The sequence below is a fragment of the Alligator mississippiensis genome, chromosome 10 (genome assembly GCF_030867095.1).
Source record: "Alligator mississippiensis isolate rAllMis1 chromosome 10, rAllMis1, whole genome shotgun sequence".
In the NCBI taxonomy this organism is placed as follows: Eukaryota; Metazoa; Chordata; order Crocodylia; family Alligatoridae; genus Alligator; species Alligator mississippiensis.
Genome location: NC_081833.1, coordinates 3,789,321 through 3,804,497, shown reverse-complemented (window position 1 = coordinate 3,804,497; position 15,177 = coordinate 3,789,321). Strand labels below are relative to the sequence as shown.

At 39.3% G+C, this 15,177-nt stretch overlaps 1 protein-coding gene across 3 annotated transcripts in view; it reads left to right on the top strand.

The window, feature by feature from the left end:
• Positions 1-15,177, top strand: part of NAA25 (N-alpha-acetyltransferase 25, NatB auxiliary subunit) — a 35,173-nt gene that overhangs the window by 5,642 nt on the left and 14,354 nt on the right. For 2 of the 3 annotated variants that reach the window (XM_014598529.3, XM_014598528.3), the window contains exons 4-15: positions 37-155; positions 3,433-3,507; positions 4,353-4,460; positions 5,525-5,603; positions 6,699-6,810; positions 8,116-8,205; positions 8,591-8,760; positions 9,570-9,682; positions 11,600-11,807; positions 12,631-12,720; positions 13,419-13,599; positions 14,327-14,426. In XM_014598529.3, the coding sequence (XP_014454015.2) occupies positions 37-155; positions 3,433-3,507; positions 4,353-4,460; positions 5,525-5,603; positions 6,699-6,810; positions 8,116-8,205; positions 8,591-8,760; positions 9,570-9,682; positions 11,600-11,807; positions 12,631-12,720; positions 13,419-13,599; positions 14,327-14,426 (1,445 nt within the window). Of the gene's footprint in view, positions 1-36; positions 156-3,429; positions 3,508-4,352; positions 4,461-5,524; positions 5,604-6,698; positions 6,811-8,115; positions 8,206-8,590; positions 8,761-9,569; positions 9,683-11,599; positions 11,808-12,630; positions 12,721-13,418; positions 13,600-14,326; positions 14,427-15,177 lie in introns of those variants that run through there. The other variant, XM_059713383.1, reaches the window with a different exon arrangement.

Genomic DNA, 15,177 nt, shown 5'->3' with positions numbered 1-15,177 from the left:
ATATGTGTCTGAATTGAGTGTCTGGTTTTGGTTTAGCGGAGTTGGTAACTAAGCTTTACGAGGCAGCTGTAAAGAAAGTTCCCAACAGCGAGGAGTATCATTCTCATCTCTTCATGGCCTATGCCAGGGTTGGGGAATACAAGAAGATGCAACAGGTATGTTAATCAATTCCAGTTACTGTCAATTTGGGTGTCATTTGTGCTGACTGGAGGGGAGAGCTGTCAGCAGCATCTCGGTAACAAAACAACGTATTTACCAAATTGAACATTTCCTCAATGCTCTTTCTTTCCTGTACTATACTGCACATTTTAAAATTATATTCTGTCACTTTTAATTGCTTTAGGTCAATTTATTTTAAAAAATCCTCGTGTTTAATACTTGATACAAAGTAAAAGAGCCATTGTTTATATTTGCTTGTTGTGTATAGAAGACTGTTGATTCCCCTTCCTTTAAAAAGGGAAGGATAGCTTCCTCTCTTGTATGTTTGTCCTCCTTGGGACATTAGCTGCCTATTGATGCCAGTTTCAAAAAGCACTCGGTTTACACGCAACAGAAATCCCAGAACACGTATATGATCTAATAAGAGCTTTGAGCCACGTAGTCCAATTTAACATAGTCTGAGTTACTATTTTTTTTAAACTTGTTTTACCCTTGCTTTAGACCTCAGTGTGTAGTTAGACTTGTGCCGTTTGTATTTTGATGGGAAGAAAGCAGATTTATTTTTTTTACTCTAAATGCATCTTAATTTTCATTTGGCAGAGCAATCTTGTGCCTGTTAGTTTTGTTTCTATCCTTTCCAAATTAGGTGCCTGGAGAATGACTATAAATGGAAGTTTCTTTCCCAAGCATGCACACTCCCTCTTTCACGTATGCAAAAAAAATAAAAGGACAGAGAAGCAGGCCAGTCAGTTCCAAGCTTTCTCTCTTCCCACTAGTAAGGTGACTGGTATCCTTACACGAAACCTCAGTCCGTATAACCAAAACCAGAGCAGAACAATGGTGCTAATCTCTGTCATGGCTCAACTGGGTTGTGGCACAGTTTAGTTCAGATTGGGAAAAGGGCTAAACTGTACTTGACACTTCGCAGAATGAGGAACTTTTAAATAGATTACTTCACAAAAGGATTAGTCTTATGGTATCATAGTGTGTCTGATGTCAGATTTATGCCCAAGACTGCTAGTTTGCAGCAATTCTTACTGTTCTCAATTACTTTGAAATTCATTTAAAAATAGCTCTAGATTTGACCACAGCACAAAAAAAACTCTCTCAGTTGTTAGTCGCTAAGTTTGCAATGATTGCAGTGGTTAATTATTTAGCTGGTGTCAGTGAGACTGATGTCTTGCAAGAGCTAACTGCATCTGAAGTCAGTGTCTAGGTGAGTGGTGGCTTTCTGGTGGTGTATGTATAGCACCAAGTTACAGGATTATTAATAAGGGAATATACATGCCTGCCAAGTGCTAGATACTAATTCAGAGTGATCTGATTTATTGCTGTTTGACATGTCCTGGGTCAGAAGTTAACAGCTTTTATACTAAAAGGGCAGGAATGTAGTTTGACATGAAGTGTATTGCACCATATGTGATATTGCTCTTCTACAGAAACACGGCATGCTCATTTGGTACTAGTCTAAACTTAACACTCTGCTTATTTACTGTGGTTTTGTTTGCATAGACAGATCCTTCAGATCATCCATGATTGTCATTCCTTTTGAATTAATGCCTTAAATAAGGATTATGATTATACAGACAAAGCAGAACCCAGAATTATTTTGTTTCATGTGTGATCATATTAAAACAATTGTGTTTATTTAGGAATTTTCCAAAAAAAAATGCAGAATCACTACTAACTTAATTTTTCAGATATTTTAGCTATTTCTATGTGTGTACGTCTTTTAAAGATTATATTCCTTTTGAAGTCAACACAGATAAGCATGTGTTTTACACTTCAGGGTTCAGAATCAGCAAGGACCTGAGATCACATCAGTACCAGGCCATTTCAAACTGAATAGTATTGCAGTCCCAGTTTAGTTATGGGTAAAGAGCAAAGGCCTAGAAAATGAAAAATCTGTTTATAGGTGAAGTGTGAGCTTTAATTTATTACTGAACAAAGCAAGGCCCTTTTTCCTACCCCGAATGTGTAGAACTCTGCCTGCAGTTCAAAAACCCCTCCAGCAATTGCAACTTTTGCAGACGTTCTCCAATGAAAAGAACTTCAGTGAAGAGGCCCCATTGTTTACTCTAGCCCAGTACATTGTGCTGCGCTAGGAGCTTTATGTGACAGCCCAAATTCAGAGACAGCTGACCTTCTAATAACTGTACTCCTAGCTGGAATAATGAATGAAAAATGTCAGTTTTAAATAGATAACATTACTTACGTTGACTTGACCTTTGGTATGTTGAGGGCCCCATGCAAACATGCATCTGGTTTAATTATCCAGATTTATCCTCATGAATAGTAAATTGAATTGCCATTTTACCTAAAGACTTAGCGATGAAGACCTCAAACCATTAATAGGATGGGGAGTAAAAAATAAACCATCATCTCTTCGGTTCTGTCTAATCTGAAATGAAAGTCCTGAATGTGTAATTGGGTATCATAATCAGAAAACTGGCAAAGAACATAGAAATTAAAAGGAAAAGTTTGCACCTCCTTTAGAGACAGATTAGGTAGTTTAAAATACCAAATACTGTAAGTATCTGTTATTTCTTCTCAAATTAAAACTGCTAAAGTACAGGAGGAAAGTTAAGCCCCTGTTTATATAAAGAATTAATGCAGTTGTGAGAGGACTGTGAAAACTTCCATTCACAGCTAAATATCTCTGAAAACTTTGGCTAGGCCTTGATATTCAGGGCTACATTTTCAGCTGGGCCTCCTCAGTCATCCCTGTGCACTTGCATTTGTGTTTCCGGGGACTTGCTCTAAAAATCATAACACAAGCATGTATGTACAAATTAAGTGTACACGTGCAATTGTTACATTCACGAGGTCTGATTTTGGTTATGTGTATATTAATGAGCATGTGCACAAGTGGAGATCACAGCTGAAAACGTCCATAACCTGCAGGCGTAAGTACTCTGTTTTACCGTGTATGTGTCAGCCTGGTAATGAAATCCATCGTCTGTTAAGGCAATCATCTAATTTGCCATTCCTCTAGAAATGCTTTGTCAGGCCTGCTAAAGCAGTAATCCTTAAGAACTGGAGGCTTATGCAGCTTCTTCCATTTGCTGCTGCTCTTGTAATATATGTTAGGATAAAAGGGGTCTTTTTGAGATTGTGGTCAAATGGAGTCAATAAACCCCTCCCATCTGGCCATTAATCCCCAGATACTGTCCTCTGTTTTAGTCACACTGTTTAACTTGCATTTGCTAAAATAACAGGTTTATAAATTGATTAACTTTGGGGGATGATATGTGCACATCTTTTCTTTTTCAGGCTGGAATGGCACTTTATAAGATTGTTCCCAAAAACCCTTACTATTTTTGGTCTGTGATGAGCCTAATTATGCAGGTGAGTACAGCAGTGCAGGTGAATTTAAGACTTCAGCAGTGGATGTAACATTAATGGAGATGTTCCAGGCCTGTTGTGAAAATGGCTCAGTTGCTTTAAGGAAACCAGCTGCTCTTTCTGTGTAATGCTAGAGTAAATACTAATCCCTCCCCAAACTGCCTCCTTTGTGTAGTGCAGATATTTATCTGGCATTTCTTTTCTGTATAAGTGAATGGGATCATACTTTTTAATATAATTGATCAACAAAATCACTTCACTTCAGTTGTTAATGCAAAGACTTTGTGCCATGCTTCTCCTTTTAGTTCCATTTACTTAGAACTAAAAAATGAATTGTCTGCCCAATCACTTTCTACAATGCCTCAAAACAGAACTGTGACTGGGTTATAAAGCATCTAGGAGGAAAGGCCTGCTCTTACCAGGGTGTCTTTTGGGCACAGGAGGCGGAAGCAAAACATGCTTTGTTGTAATCAGCAAAGGTAACAGACTTAAAGATTAAGTAAATTTCCTTTGTGCCTTGATCAGGCCAAAAATAAGTAGGGAAATAATAATTGTGTGCTTGAAAATAGTTTGATTGTAGAAGCAATTAATTTGTTCTTCAGACATGGTATTTACTAGTTACGTTTGATCATGGAGGTCGGAATACAATAAGTCCCACATTGTCATTAGGTCTTTAGCAGAAACCCATTTTACACACATGGACAGAGTACTATTAATGATGCTAGCCCCAAATAGGTATTCTTTGTTTGTAGCATGATTCGTTTCACAAGAAGGAAAACAAATGCAGTTTTCACTGGGGCAAAGTGAAAGGCTGATGAGACGTTACAGTAATTCTTCTCTGTGCCTAGTCTATTTCAGCCCAGGATGAAAACCTCTCGAAAACTATGTTTTTGCCTCTAGCCGAAAGAATGGTGGAAAAAATGGTGAAGGAGGAGAAGATTGAAGCAGAGGCCGAAGTAAGATTTACAGATGTTTTCTACTTGACTTCAGCATCACTGATAGATTGTACGAGCGCCGTGTTATGACAGCAGTGTAACTCAAACACATTTATAGCATATTTGGTAAAGAGTGTGGTTTCCATTATGGTGCTTCATAACATTTTATTATTAAATGTACAGAGCAAAGCACTGTGGTAGGGATCCAGGGACAGCTGGCTGGTCAGTGCTAGCTCTCTCTTCAGCTACCAAATCATGATGAAAACATTGAAAAGAGGTTCAGAGAGGCATGAGCTTTGCTCAGAGGAGCTGTCAGTGAAATTCATATCCCATGCCCTTTTTGCTGGCATACGTCTGCTCATGCTGTCTGGGGTTCTCTTCTTGGTTGTGCAAAACAGCGTGTTAAAGTTTTCTTACACGGTTATGTGCAGACTGAAAACATGAAATAAGTTCTGCAAAGAACCTCATTTTTTGAAGGAGTTTTTAAAAAATGATCTTCACAACTATTGAAAAGAATTTCTGCACAAATTTGTGTAGTGGCAATTCATGTGAACTTATACAACAATTTTCTAGAAAGTTGCAAAGCATACCAATAACCAGCTACACAATGAATATTGCTCAGAAAAGAAAGATGTGTTTGAGATGGGTGTTGGGGGGAGAGGTTGGTTTGTCTGCAGGGAACAGAGGACTCTTACAAGTATCAGGAATACATGAAGAAGGTGTGAAATAGAGGCAGAGGGGGAATACAAAAAGCAATGAGAGAGGATGTAGAAGAGCGCAGGAACTGGGGGTAGGGCAAAATTATGAGTTAATTGATACATGAAGTGATTCCTTTCTAGCCTGTGCAAATCCCTGGAGATATTGTAGGACAAAGAATAGGAAATAAATTTACTTCTTGAATTTTCCTCTGTGGCAATTGGCATCGCTAGTCTAACAGGTAGTGTTGGCTGTCTCCTCTTCCTAATGACGGTAACACAAACTGCTATTTATTTCTGGACACACTTGTTTTCTTTGCACATAAACCACTTTTTTTCTTAACTTGTTTTCTTTGCGCATGTCAACTTACCCTAATCTTTTTCTTCAAGGTTGAGCTTTACTACATGATTCTGGAACGCTTGGAGAAGTATCAAGAAGCCTTGAGTGTTGTTAGAGGAAAACTAGGAGGTAATTTTTAGAGAAAAGTTTGTCAATTAATAACTATGGTTGTGTGGAGGTGTGATATGTTCAGACTTTTTTGGGGAAGGTTTTCAGTGTATTTAATTGGCAAATTCTGCATATGTACTACATACAATATAACCTCGTGAATCTGGCATGCTTGGGACTGAGCACCTGCCGGAAATGTGAACATTTCAGATTTTTGAAACTGGAGCTAGGGGAGGGCAGGGGGTAGTGGTGGTCAGTCCTGGGGCAGTGGCCGCACACAAAGTGGCGGTGTGGGGTGGCAGATGGCGGTGGCAGCCGCTGTGTACAAGTTTCCCCTTCCGCTGTTCTGGGACTGGCTGCCGCTAATCCCCAATGGAGTATAGTTTTTAAAAGTGCCGGATATTTGATAATTCCAGTTTTTTGAGGTTATACTGTAGTTTAAAGGTAAACATAATCTAATTTAACTCATAACAGCAGTTACAAACTTTGCATCTAGTTCCATCTGCTCCTCAGTACCAGCCTAGAATCAGTGCTTCCAGAAATTAGATTATGCCCCTTACTCCATGTTTATGCCATAAAAGTGCATTTGTTGGTGAAGAACTAGGTTCCTGTTGGACTCTGCGGTTCTGTGTTTAGCTTGATCTACTTTCCAAAGGAAAGGTGTGAATAGCTGAGTGGATGCTTGTTTTAATAGATTGTATAAATGTGCAGGTTCATTCTCCTCTTGTCTTCTATTGGCCCCAAAGCAGGATAAAATATTTCCTTTCTGATCACAGTTCCAGCGTGTTCCCACGTTTGAAAAATATGTGCTTATCCACCAAAATATAGCAGAGCTAGAATACCAGCTCTTAAAATAATTGTTAGGGCTGTCAATTTTATGCTAACTGAAGTGCTCATTTCCAGTGCTGTCGACTTGAGGGCTTATAAGAGCTTCAGCCTGTCCATTGATTTCCTAGTTAAGTGGTGCTTTGTAGCACTAGTTTTGGATCTTGCTTCTGGCCCTCTGGTCTCTGAGACCGTTTTCTCTTTTGCATTCTTGTAATCGGGTAAGAGTCTCTGTTCTGACAGTATGGATAGATGGTGACTGACTACATTCACAACTTTTTCTCAATTTAGAGAAGTTGACAAGTGAACTCCAGAGTCGAGAGAATAAGTGTATGGCAATGTACAAGAAGCTGGGCAAGTGGCCAGAATGCAACGCGCTGTCTCGGAGGCTGCTATTGAAAAAGTAAGTTGGAATTATGGCTACTGTAAAATAAAAATAAATAAATAAGAAAGAGCAGAAGATTACAGTTGCCCCAGGGAAATCTATTGTGGAGATTGTGCCAGAAGCAGTTGAAAACAAAGACTGCAAGTTAAGATGTCTGCAGAGTGTTTGAGTTTCTGTGCTGCTGACTCACTGTGTAACCTTGGGCTTGTCACTTTGTCACTGGTATCTCTCTCTCTCTCAAGGCTTGTGAGACTAGTAATGTACTTCTGGGGTTTTCTGATAAGAAGTGGTTATGACTGCAAATTATCATTAGTCCAGTCCTAAGCCTGGCTGACTTCCACAGTGAACAAAGAGTCACTCAGTATGTCCTTTTCCAAAATAAGTTGATTTAATTTCCTTCTATGCTTCCAGAGAGCCATCCCAGAAAGAATATAAAAAAATATATTTGCATTTTATTTCCAAGATCTGCTCAGTTCCCTTAATCTGTCAGGTGTCCTTCTGGGAAATGTACTAAGTGGTTTGAACCCATGTGTGTCTGTGCATCAAAGCGAGCCAGGATGATCAGATCTGTCTGTGAGAGCAGCTCTATGAGTTTTGTTATGGACTGAAGCACCGTTAATGGCATCCAGTCTGGAACCACCATCCAAAGGGTCACTAAAAACATCTTACTGAGAAAAAAAATGTTCTTTGCTTAAAGACTGACTATATTTGTAGTGGAAAATTTAGACAGGGACTTTAAAGCATCTGCTTAGAGAGACGCCCACTTGAAATTCACGTATCTGACAAAAAATCACCTAGTAACACTGAAGGTTGACACAACTGAAAAATGAATGCATTCAAGTTTTTTTTAGTCAACTTTCTAGATTTTACAGCACCCTGATTATAGTTGGTTTCACTGTTTTGCTGATTGTTAGTTGGAACTTCCTGTCTCCTGCATTAGCAGTCGGGTGGAATTGCTTTTGAACCCATGTTTCCCCTTGCTGGAAAGACATCTTTATAAATGTTAACGAGAGATCGGAAATCCCAGAAAAGAATTATGGTACAGGAACTTTAAAAAAAAAAAAAAAAAAGAAGCAGGCTGTATCACAAATAGTTTCTCAAATTAAGTCATGTTAGGTAATTTAGATGATGTGTCCCTCCAGGGTGAAGCTTCTTCCAGTAGAAATGATTCTTGGTACAGTATTGTTTTTCTTCCTGTAACCTTCAGGAGTCCACTCATCTTGTCCTTTATTTAACACTTATATTTTGCAAGGAGTAGAGTTGCATGTATGAGTCGCTTTGTTTGCACTTCTCTGAATTTTGCATCTTGTCTTTTTGTTTTAGCTCAGATGATTGGCAGTTCTATATAACTTATTTTGAGTCAATTTTTCAACTGATTGACTACAACTGGACTCCTCCAGCAGAAGGAGAGCAGTAAGTTAACAAATATCTCTCAGGTTTTTTCTCTGTGCTGTAGAGTGCCGAAATACTCATAAGTCCTGTCTCTTACTAATTTATCTTAGTAGATGTATGTAAAGAATTGGTGTAATTGCAGACTAATTTGAGGTTCTCTACATACCTAGTGTATTCCGGGTTGAAGGCCCGTGCTGCTTGACTGTTGAGACTGGTCCTTTCTGGAAGTACTGGTATAAATAACAGTTTTGGCATGATCAAGGCTTCCCAGCCTGCTTCCTTTGCAGGAGTTAATGTACCACACTGGACTATCTTGAGGGAATGTTTATGGGGCATTTTGACCAATTATTGCCAGGGCTTCATGAGTAGGAAAAGGCTAAGCCTGCTCATCTCTTTAATTGCACAGCTCTTTGGAAGGAGAGGTGCACTATTCTGTAGAGCAAGCTGTGAAGTTTGTAGAAGAAAGGATAACAGAAGAAGCAAAGAGCTCTCGGCCACTTCGGGGACCATACCTAGCTAAACTGGAGCTGATTAGACGTTTGCGGCACAGAGGTTGCAACGATGAATATAAACTAGGTAAGAGCCGCTAATTGGATGAAAAATTAATCCTTAAGGGAGAGAACATAAAACTAGAGCAAGCCCTTCATATTTGGATCATCAATTTAATGGTGCCTGGTGTTAGTGCGTGCAAAGGTTTCATATATGAAGTATTTTGAAATGTTCAGATGAAAAGTGTTTGAGATGGACAAGATTTTTTTTTTCCAGGGCTTTGGGAAACAAGGTCCTTGGGAAAGGCTGTCAAAGATGTCTAATGGATTTAGAAATGTAAACTGCCAATAAATGTACATTTCTTTGGCCATTTGGAAAATCCCCTCTGTCATTTTTTGGTTTTTAATTAGTGGGCGATGTTTCTTTGAGTGTGTTAGCAGCCTTGTGTAGTTGCAAACAATTAGGCTTATTGGACATACTTATGGGGAGTTATTATTGGCTTTAACAAACACATTTGGGAAGGAAGTGAGGGGGAGAATTTGATTCCTGTTAATGACGTTTCTGTATTCCAGTAGTCTCCTTTGTACTAAAATCTAAGTGAATAAAATTTTTATATTATGATTTCAGATGAACACATGTATATGAAGCCACTGCATTGAGTTCTTATCTATTTGGATAGCTTGAAAGATTCTGCTAGATTTGTCACTCGTTGGTTATCAATAGTTAGGCCGTCTAGTTGACTCTAAAATCTGAAGGGGGATATCATAGTTTATAAATCACTGTTTAAATTTGAATGTAGGAAATTGCATATGACTGTACTCATATTTGTCATAGCAGTATTATAGATCTTGCTTTTAATGGAACCTTTTACAAAATTGAACTGGCCTTTCTGTTAGGTGACCCAGAAGAACTAATGTTTCAATACTTCAAAAAGTTTGGGGACAAACCCTGCTGTTTAACTGATTTAAAGGTGTTTGTGGACCTCCTTCCATCCAGCCAGTACACAAAGGTAAGGATAACAGCATTGGGTAAAATGAAGAAGTGCTGCTGGGAACTGCTGAGTGCACCTGCAGTCTGGTGCTGTAACAAAGATTTGCTGGTAGCTTAGGGCTCTGGTAGTGTTCGAAGGAAACCTTCCTCCCCACTCTCTCTCTCTCCTTTTTTTTTTTAAAGATCTGTTTTGGGGAAACTACCAATTGTTAACATGATGGAATTGTCTAATATTTCCTCAAAACTCTTCAAGCAGAAAAAAAATACAGATTTTTTGAAAAGCCAGAGTCCCTCAGCTCTCTGAGTAACTTCATCTCAAAGGCATAGGGACTTGGGGTTGGATCCACAAAGCCTTGCCACCTGGTACACTACTCACTTGCAGGTGTAGCTCCAGTGGAGCAGTTAGTAACTCTTTGTAGGTCTTAGGCCTGAGCTTTTTGCCTTTCAGTCTTAATGTGTCCAATTGCCTTGAGGTGGTCTTGGTTGAATTGCTGTCCCTCTGGATTAGTACATCAGGAAATGCAGTTTAATTGATAAATTGCCAGGTTTTTTTCATTTTTCAACCAACTATTCCCCTGCTGCTCTTGTTCTTAAATTATCTGTCACAGTCTGAGATGTGGAGTAGAGCCCAAACGTCCAACACCCCAAGGAGGCTTATCTTCCTTTTTTACATGTGCACAACTCCCAGTGACCCAAATATCAGATGCAGACAAGGCCACGTGGAAATTGAGGTTCATTCTGTTGGAAAGATCAGGCTGGATAATGTGGGCTTGCTGTCTACTAGCACTCATTGCTTTTGTTTTTAAACATTTTTCTCCTTTCACCTCGTTTGTCCCATTCGCATGCTGTGTCAAATCTCCTAATCCCCATGAGGGCACTGTGTGAATCTTTGATAACATAACAGCAGACCAAGCTAAAAGAGTGGTCACATCAGCAACAATAAAGAGGTGACCAAAAAACTCTCTTTCTAGAGTCTCTCCCTGAGACATGCCCTATCTACACTTGAATTGAGAGAGCATTTCTGCAGTCATGAGTAGTTTGTTGGGTGATTTTTGGCATCTGGGAATCCAGCCACTCTCCCTTGATGTGCAATTACTGGGGATAAGGATTAGCAATACAAACCTGGGAAGGATTAGAAACACACACACCTAGTGGAAGCCGTTAACAAATGTTTGTAAACTATAAATTGACAATTTGTGTGTCAGGGGTACATTTAAAAAACAAATCCCTGTTGTGTATAGTGCATATCTTCTATTAGACATAATACATTATATTATGTAATATACTATATGTAAAATGTATGAATTGTATGCATTGTACAATGATATGTTGTTCAAAAAAACAAAACCAAGCCCCCGCCTATTAACACTGACTCAAATTCCCCAGCGATAGCAATTTTGGGAGCATTTTTACAACTGGTTCGCTGCTAACATTTTAAGCTCCATAGTCGTCCTAAACAGCATTAAAGTCATAAACATTGCAGTGTTGGAGCCATTTTTAACTAGGGGAAGGTGCTGGGGATGTTTCAAATTAAAATGTAAAAAACCAAGCCACCCAATTCCTGATGCCTTTTACAGGTTTAATTCTAACTTTTTCCAAGAAAATCACTTGCAGCCCAGGGTAAAAGTTATCCTAACTGGTGCTGATGGACATTATTTTTAATTTACTTCCAGTAAATTTCACTGGGACCTCTCATTTTTGTAAAGTTAAGCACTTAACAGAATCGGGACCAGACTGTTCACCGCATTACAGGGTCAGGCTCTTAACTGTAAATTTCAAAACAGCCTCATAGACTTGATGGTTCCGGTTCATGAAAAAGGAATTAAAGGTTTGTTGCTCGCTTCATGTGACTTAGATTTGTTGTCCCCATCGCTGCTACTGCTCATCGGAGGTTCTTGGATACATTGCAAAATTCAGTCTTGTGTTTCCTTTATAGTTCATCAATCAGTTGCTTGGAGTCATACCTTTGTCATCACCGGTAGATGGTGATCTTGCATTACCAGCAGACATCAAAGCTTTGCAACAGCACTTGTGCGTGGTACAGCTATCAAGAGTGCTAGGCCTCTATCACAGCATTGACAAGACGCAAAAGCTGAGCGTTGTCCGAGAGTTGATGTTAAGATACCATCACGGACTGCAGTTTGGTGAGAGAACTTGAAGCAAATGTATTTCTGTACATTTATACTTGGGCCTTTTCATGGGCTATGTTTCCAAAATACGTCTTTGCTGCCCACCACTGGTGTTGAAAGCACAGTTTCTAAGAAACGTTTAGGCAGTGTTTTACATTTTCTCTTTGTTGGGAACATTGTAGGTGTTATGTAAAGTGGGGGGGGGGGGGGGGGGGTTTCTTTTTAAAGTTACTTTTTTTCAATTGACTGGTGCCTTAAATATAAATGAGAGGATGTAGTTGCTGTTCCTTGTCGCATCCTCTGATTCAGTGTTTTGCTAAATCATATGTTTGTTTTAAAACAATTGGCATGCTTTAGAAATGTGTTAGCAAAGATGTTTACTAATAAATCATTGAATTTTTGCATATCTGAAAAGACATGATTAAAAAAATGTATTCATGATTTTATTTTTTTTTCAATACTGCTCAGTGGTGTCTTGTAACCCAGAATCTTCAGTATTAAATTAGTGCTTACGAGTATGGAAGTGGCTTTACTTAAAAGTGAAATGGCTCCATGTGTGACTTGAGAAATGGCATGTTCCAAATTGAAAGAATCAAAAAAGCACAAATGAGGAAAAGCAACAGGCTTACAATTCTTTCACGCATCCTGCCCTTAACAATTACAGATAAAGATATTTTGGGTTGATTAATAAACCTGACAGTGTCCTGCAAATGTTACTAGCCTGAAAGACAGCCACCTTCATTAAATGATGCAGTTATTGGCCCCATTTGTAGAATGCATTAACTTTTGCCATTTTAACTCTGTGCATTGTGAATGAGTTCCATCTTTTATCTTTTAGGGAAATCTTGTTTAAAAACTGAATTGCAGTTTTCAGATTATTACTGCCTGCTTGCAGTTCACCTGCTCCTTGATCTGTGGCTAGAGGAAGGTATGTCCCTGCAGTCTTTCTTCAGAACACTCTTCTCCTTACATCAATGTGTTGTGTTCTCTTATCAAGAGACTGAACCATACTCCCTTCAGATTAGATGATCGTTAGTTTGCGGAAGCCGTAAGATCTGCTTTGCCATACAGCTGGCATATATCTGTATGCCCTCCAAGTCCTGGATTCAGAGGGCTGCACAGCTATTCTCCCTCCCTACCTCTGTTTTTTCTGTCAGCCAGGTCAGCAGGTCCTCACCCTGGAAATCCCATGGTGGGCTCCCCACAGCAGGTGAACTTGCCCCTTAAATCCTCAGCTTGGCTGGGGGACAGGGATTTTTCAGGTAGCTTTTTGTACAGCAGTATCTTAAAGCACCTGGCTATGATCTAGAAATACTAAGTTGTCTAGGATTCACTTGTCCCACACACATAGCATTGCACTCTATGTGGTGGGTGATAGCAAGATGTTTCTAGTGGGATCCCCACTCTGCTAGAACCTCCTTCCCCCTGCCCACCCAAGGAGAATATTGGGTTACCAGTTTCTGAGACACTGACATGTCTTGAGATGGTGATGAGCACAATTTAAATGTGCAATTTAAAGGTGGCAGAAACTTTCCAGTCCTTTATAGCATTGTACATTTCAAACCATTGCTTTATAAATCCCTGTTCACACTTAACTCCTGTGTACATTTGTCTCCTCGTCTCCAGGTGAAGAGTTGGCTGTGTGGCAATCCCTAACTTTATTAGAAGAAGGATTATCTCACAGCCCTTCTAATGCTCAGTTTAAATTACTGCTTATTCGAATCTACTGCATGCTTGGTGCATTTGAACCTGTTGTGGAGCTCTATTCCAGCCTTGATGCAAAGCACATACAGCACGACACCATCGGGTGGGTAGTATAAACTCAGAACAACTGGTCACACCGGCTTGCCACTAGCCATGCTTAACTTTCTTACTGTTTTCAGTATCTTGTAATGTTAAAAGTCAGTAATATATTTTTTTTTAGTTTTAATAAAAGACATTATGTAAATGTATATTAGTCTTGCAAGTAAAACATAGACCTGAAGTCTATTTCAGCTGTACCATAGCATTTATCTATCCGCTTTTTTTTTTTAGCATTCATTTCTTGCATAGTCGTATTTGGTGACTTCAAAATCTTGGTACCACTGGCTTTTACAGTGTTCTTGCTGTGAAAATGTCCTTTTCAAATTGTAAGTCTAGCACTGAGAGAGCTTAGCCTGATGTGCAGGACTATTTGTAGAAGTTCAAGATAGCTGTTGTAGAGTGCACATGATAAATTCCCTGAAGACTCTTGAATAGTTTGTAATGTCACTTGTTTGTAGGTATAGTCTACTTAAAGAGACCATTGTGGCTAGAAGGAAATGGAAATGGCCTCCATGCACTGCCACTGTTAAATATGTAGCTTCTCCCACTAATAAAACTGGCATCTGTAGGTAAAAGAGAGCCAGTTTGAGAGCCTCCCCTTTCCCTGTTGAGAATTGTGTACAAAGGCCAAAGTTTTCTTCAGCTCTCCGTTCAGAGCAATCTTAAAGAAATTGCAATTCCTGGGGCATAGTGTGCTGGTGTTTAACTCCAACTATTGTGTTGTATTGCAGTTACCTTCTGACACGCTATGCAGAATCACTGGGTCAATATGCTGCTGCATCCCAATCCTGCAATTTTGCACTCAGGTTTTTCCACTCCAACCAGAAAGATGTAAGTGAAAGTAACTTCTACCCTGACTGCTATCAGAACAGTTGTCCAGACAACTTATAGGAGACCATGTCTAATATAATGACTTGTACGGGACTTACACTGGTGGGATTGCAGTAAAAAAAAAAAATCGCACAGATAATATGCTTGTTTGTCATGGTTATGGTATATCTTATTTAGCCATCCTTTCTTATTTATACGAGTAACTTCACCACAGGACTTCGTTTCACTCTGGAATTCTGCTTCCAGCTCCTTATTTTCTTGAATCCTACATATTCTAATTACATTTGGGAAATGTTGATGTTGCCGTTTTTGTATGATGCCTAAGAATAAGTACTTTCTGCATTAACATAACTAAAACATAACGCAGCCAGCCTCTGTGATTTACACCATCACATTTAGGATTTGGGGAAGACACTTTTGGCATGGGGTGCCTTGTTAAGATCCTGACGTTCTAAACATTTAGATCTGAAACCTTGCAGTGCAGTGGTTGAAATGGGATAACTTTTTAATGACTATACTCAGGAGTCCCAGGCTGTTGGGATGCAGCTCATGCAGGAGCATGGTGGCAAAGTGAAGAGAATACAAATAACACTAACTTTATTGAGAACTTCCACACCAATAAAGCAGAATAAAACTGAAGAGTAGAAACAATATTTTGGAGTAAAAGATGAAGGCTGTGGGTTTTGCGAAGGTAATAGAAGCTGTTGTTTCATCTGCCTTTAGCAAGGGGCATGACTTAGAGCAGTGGTCT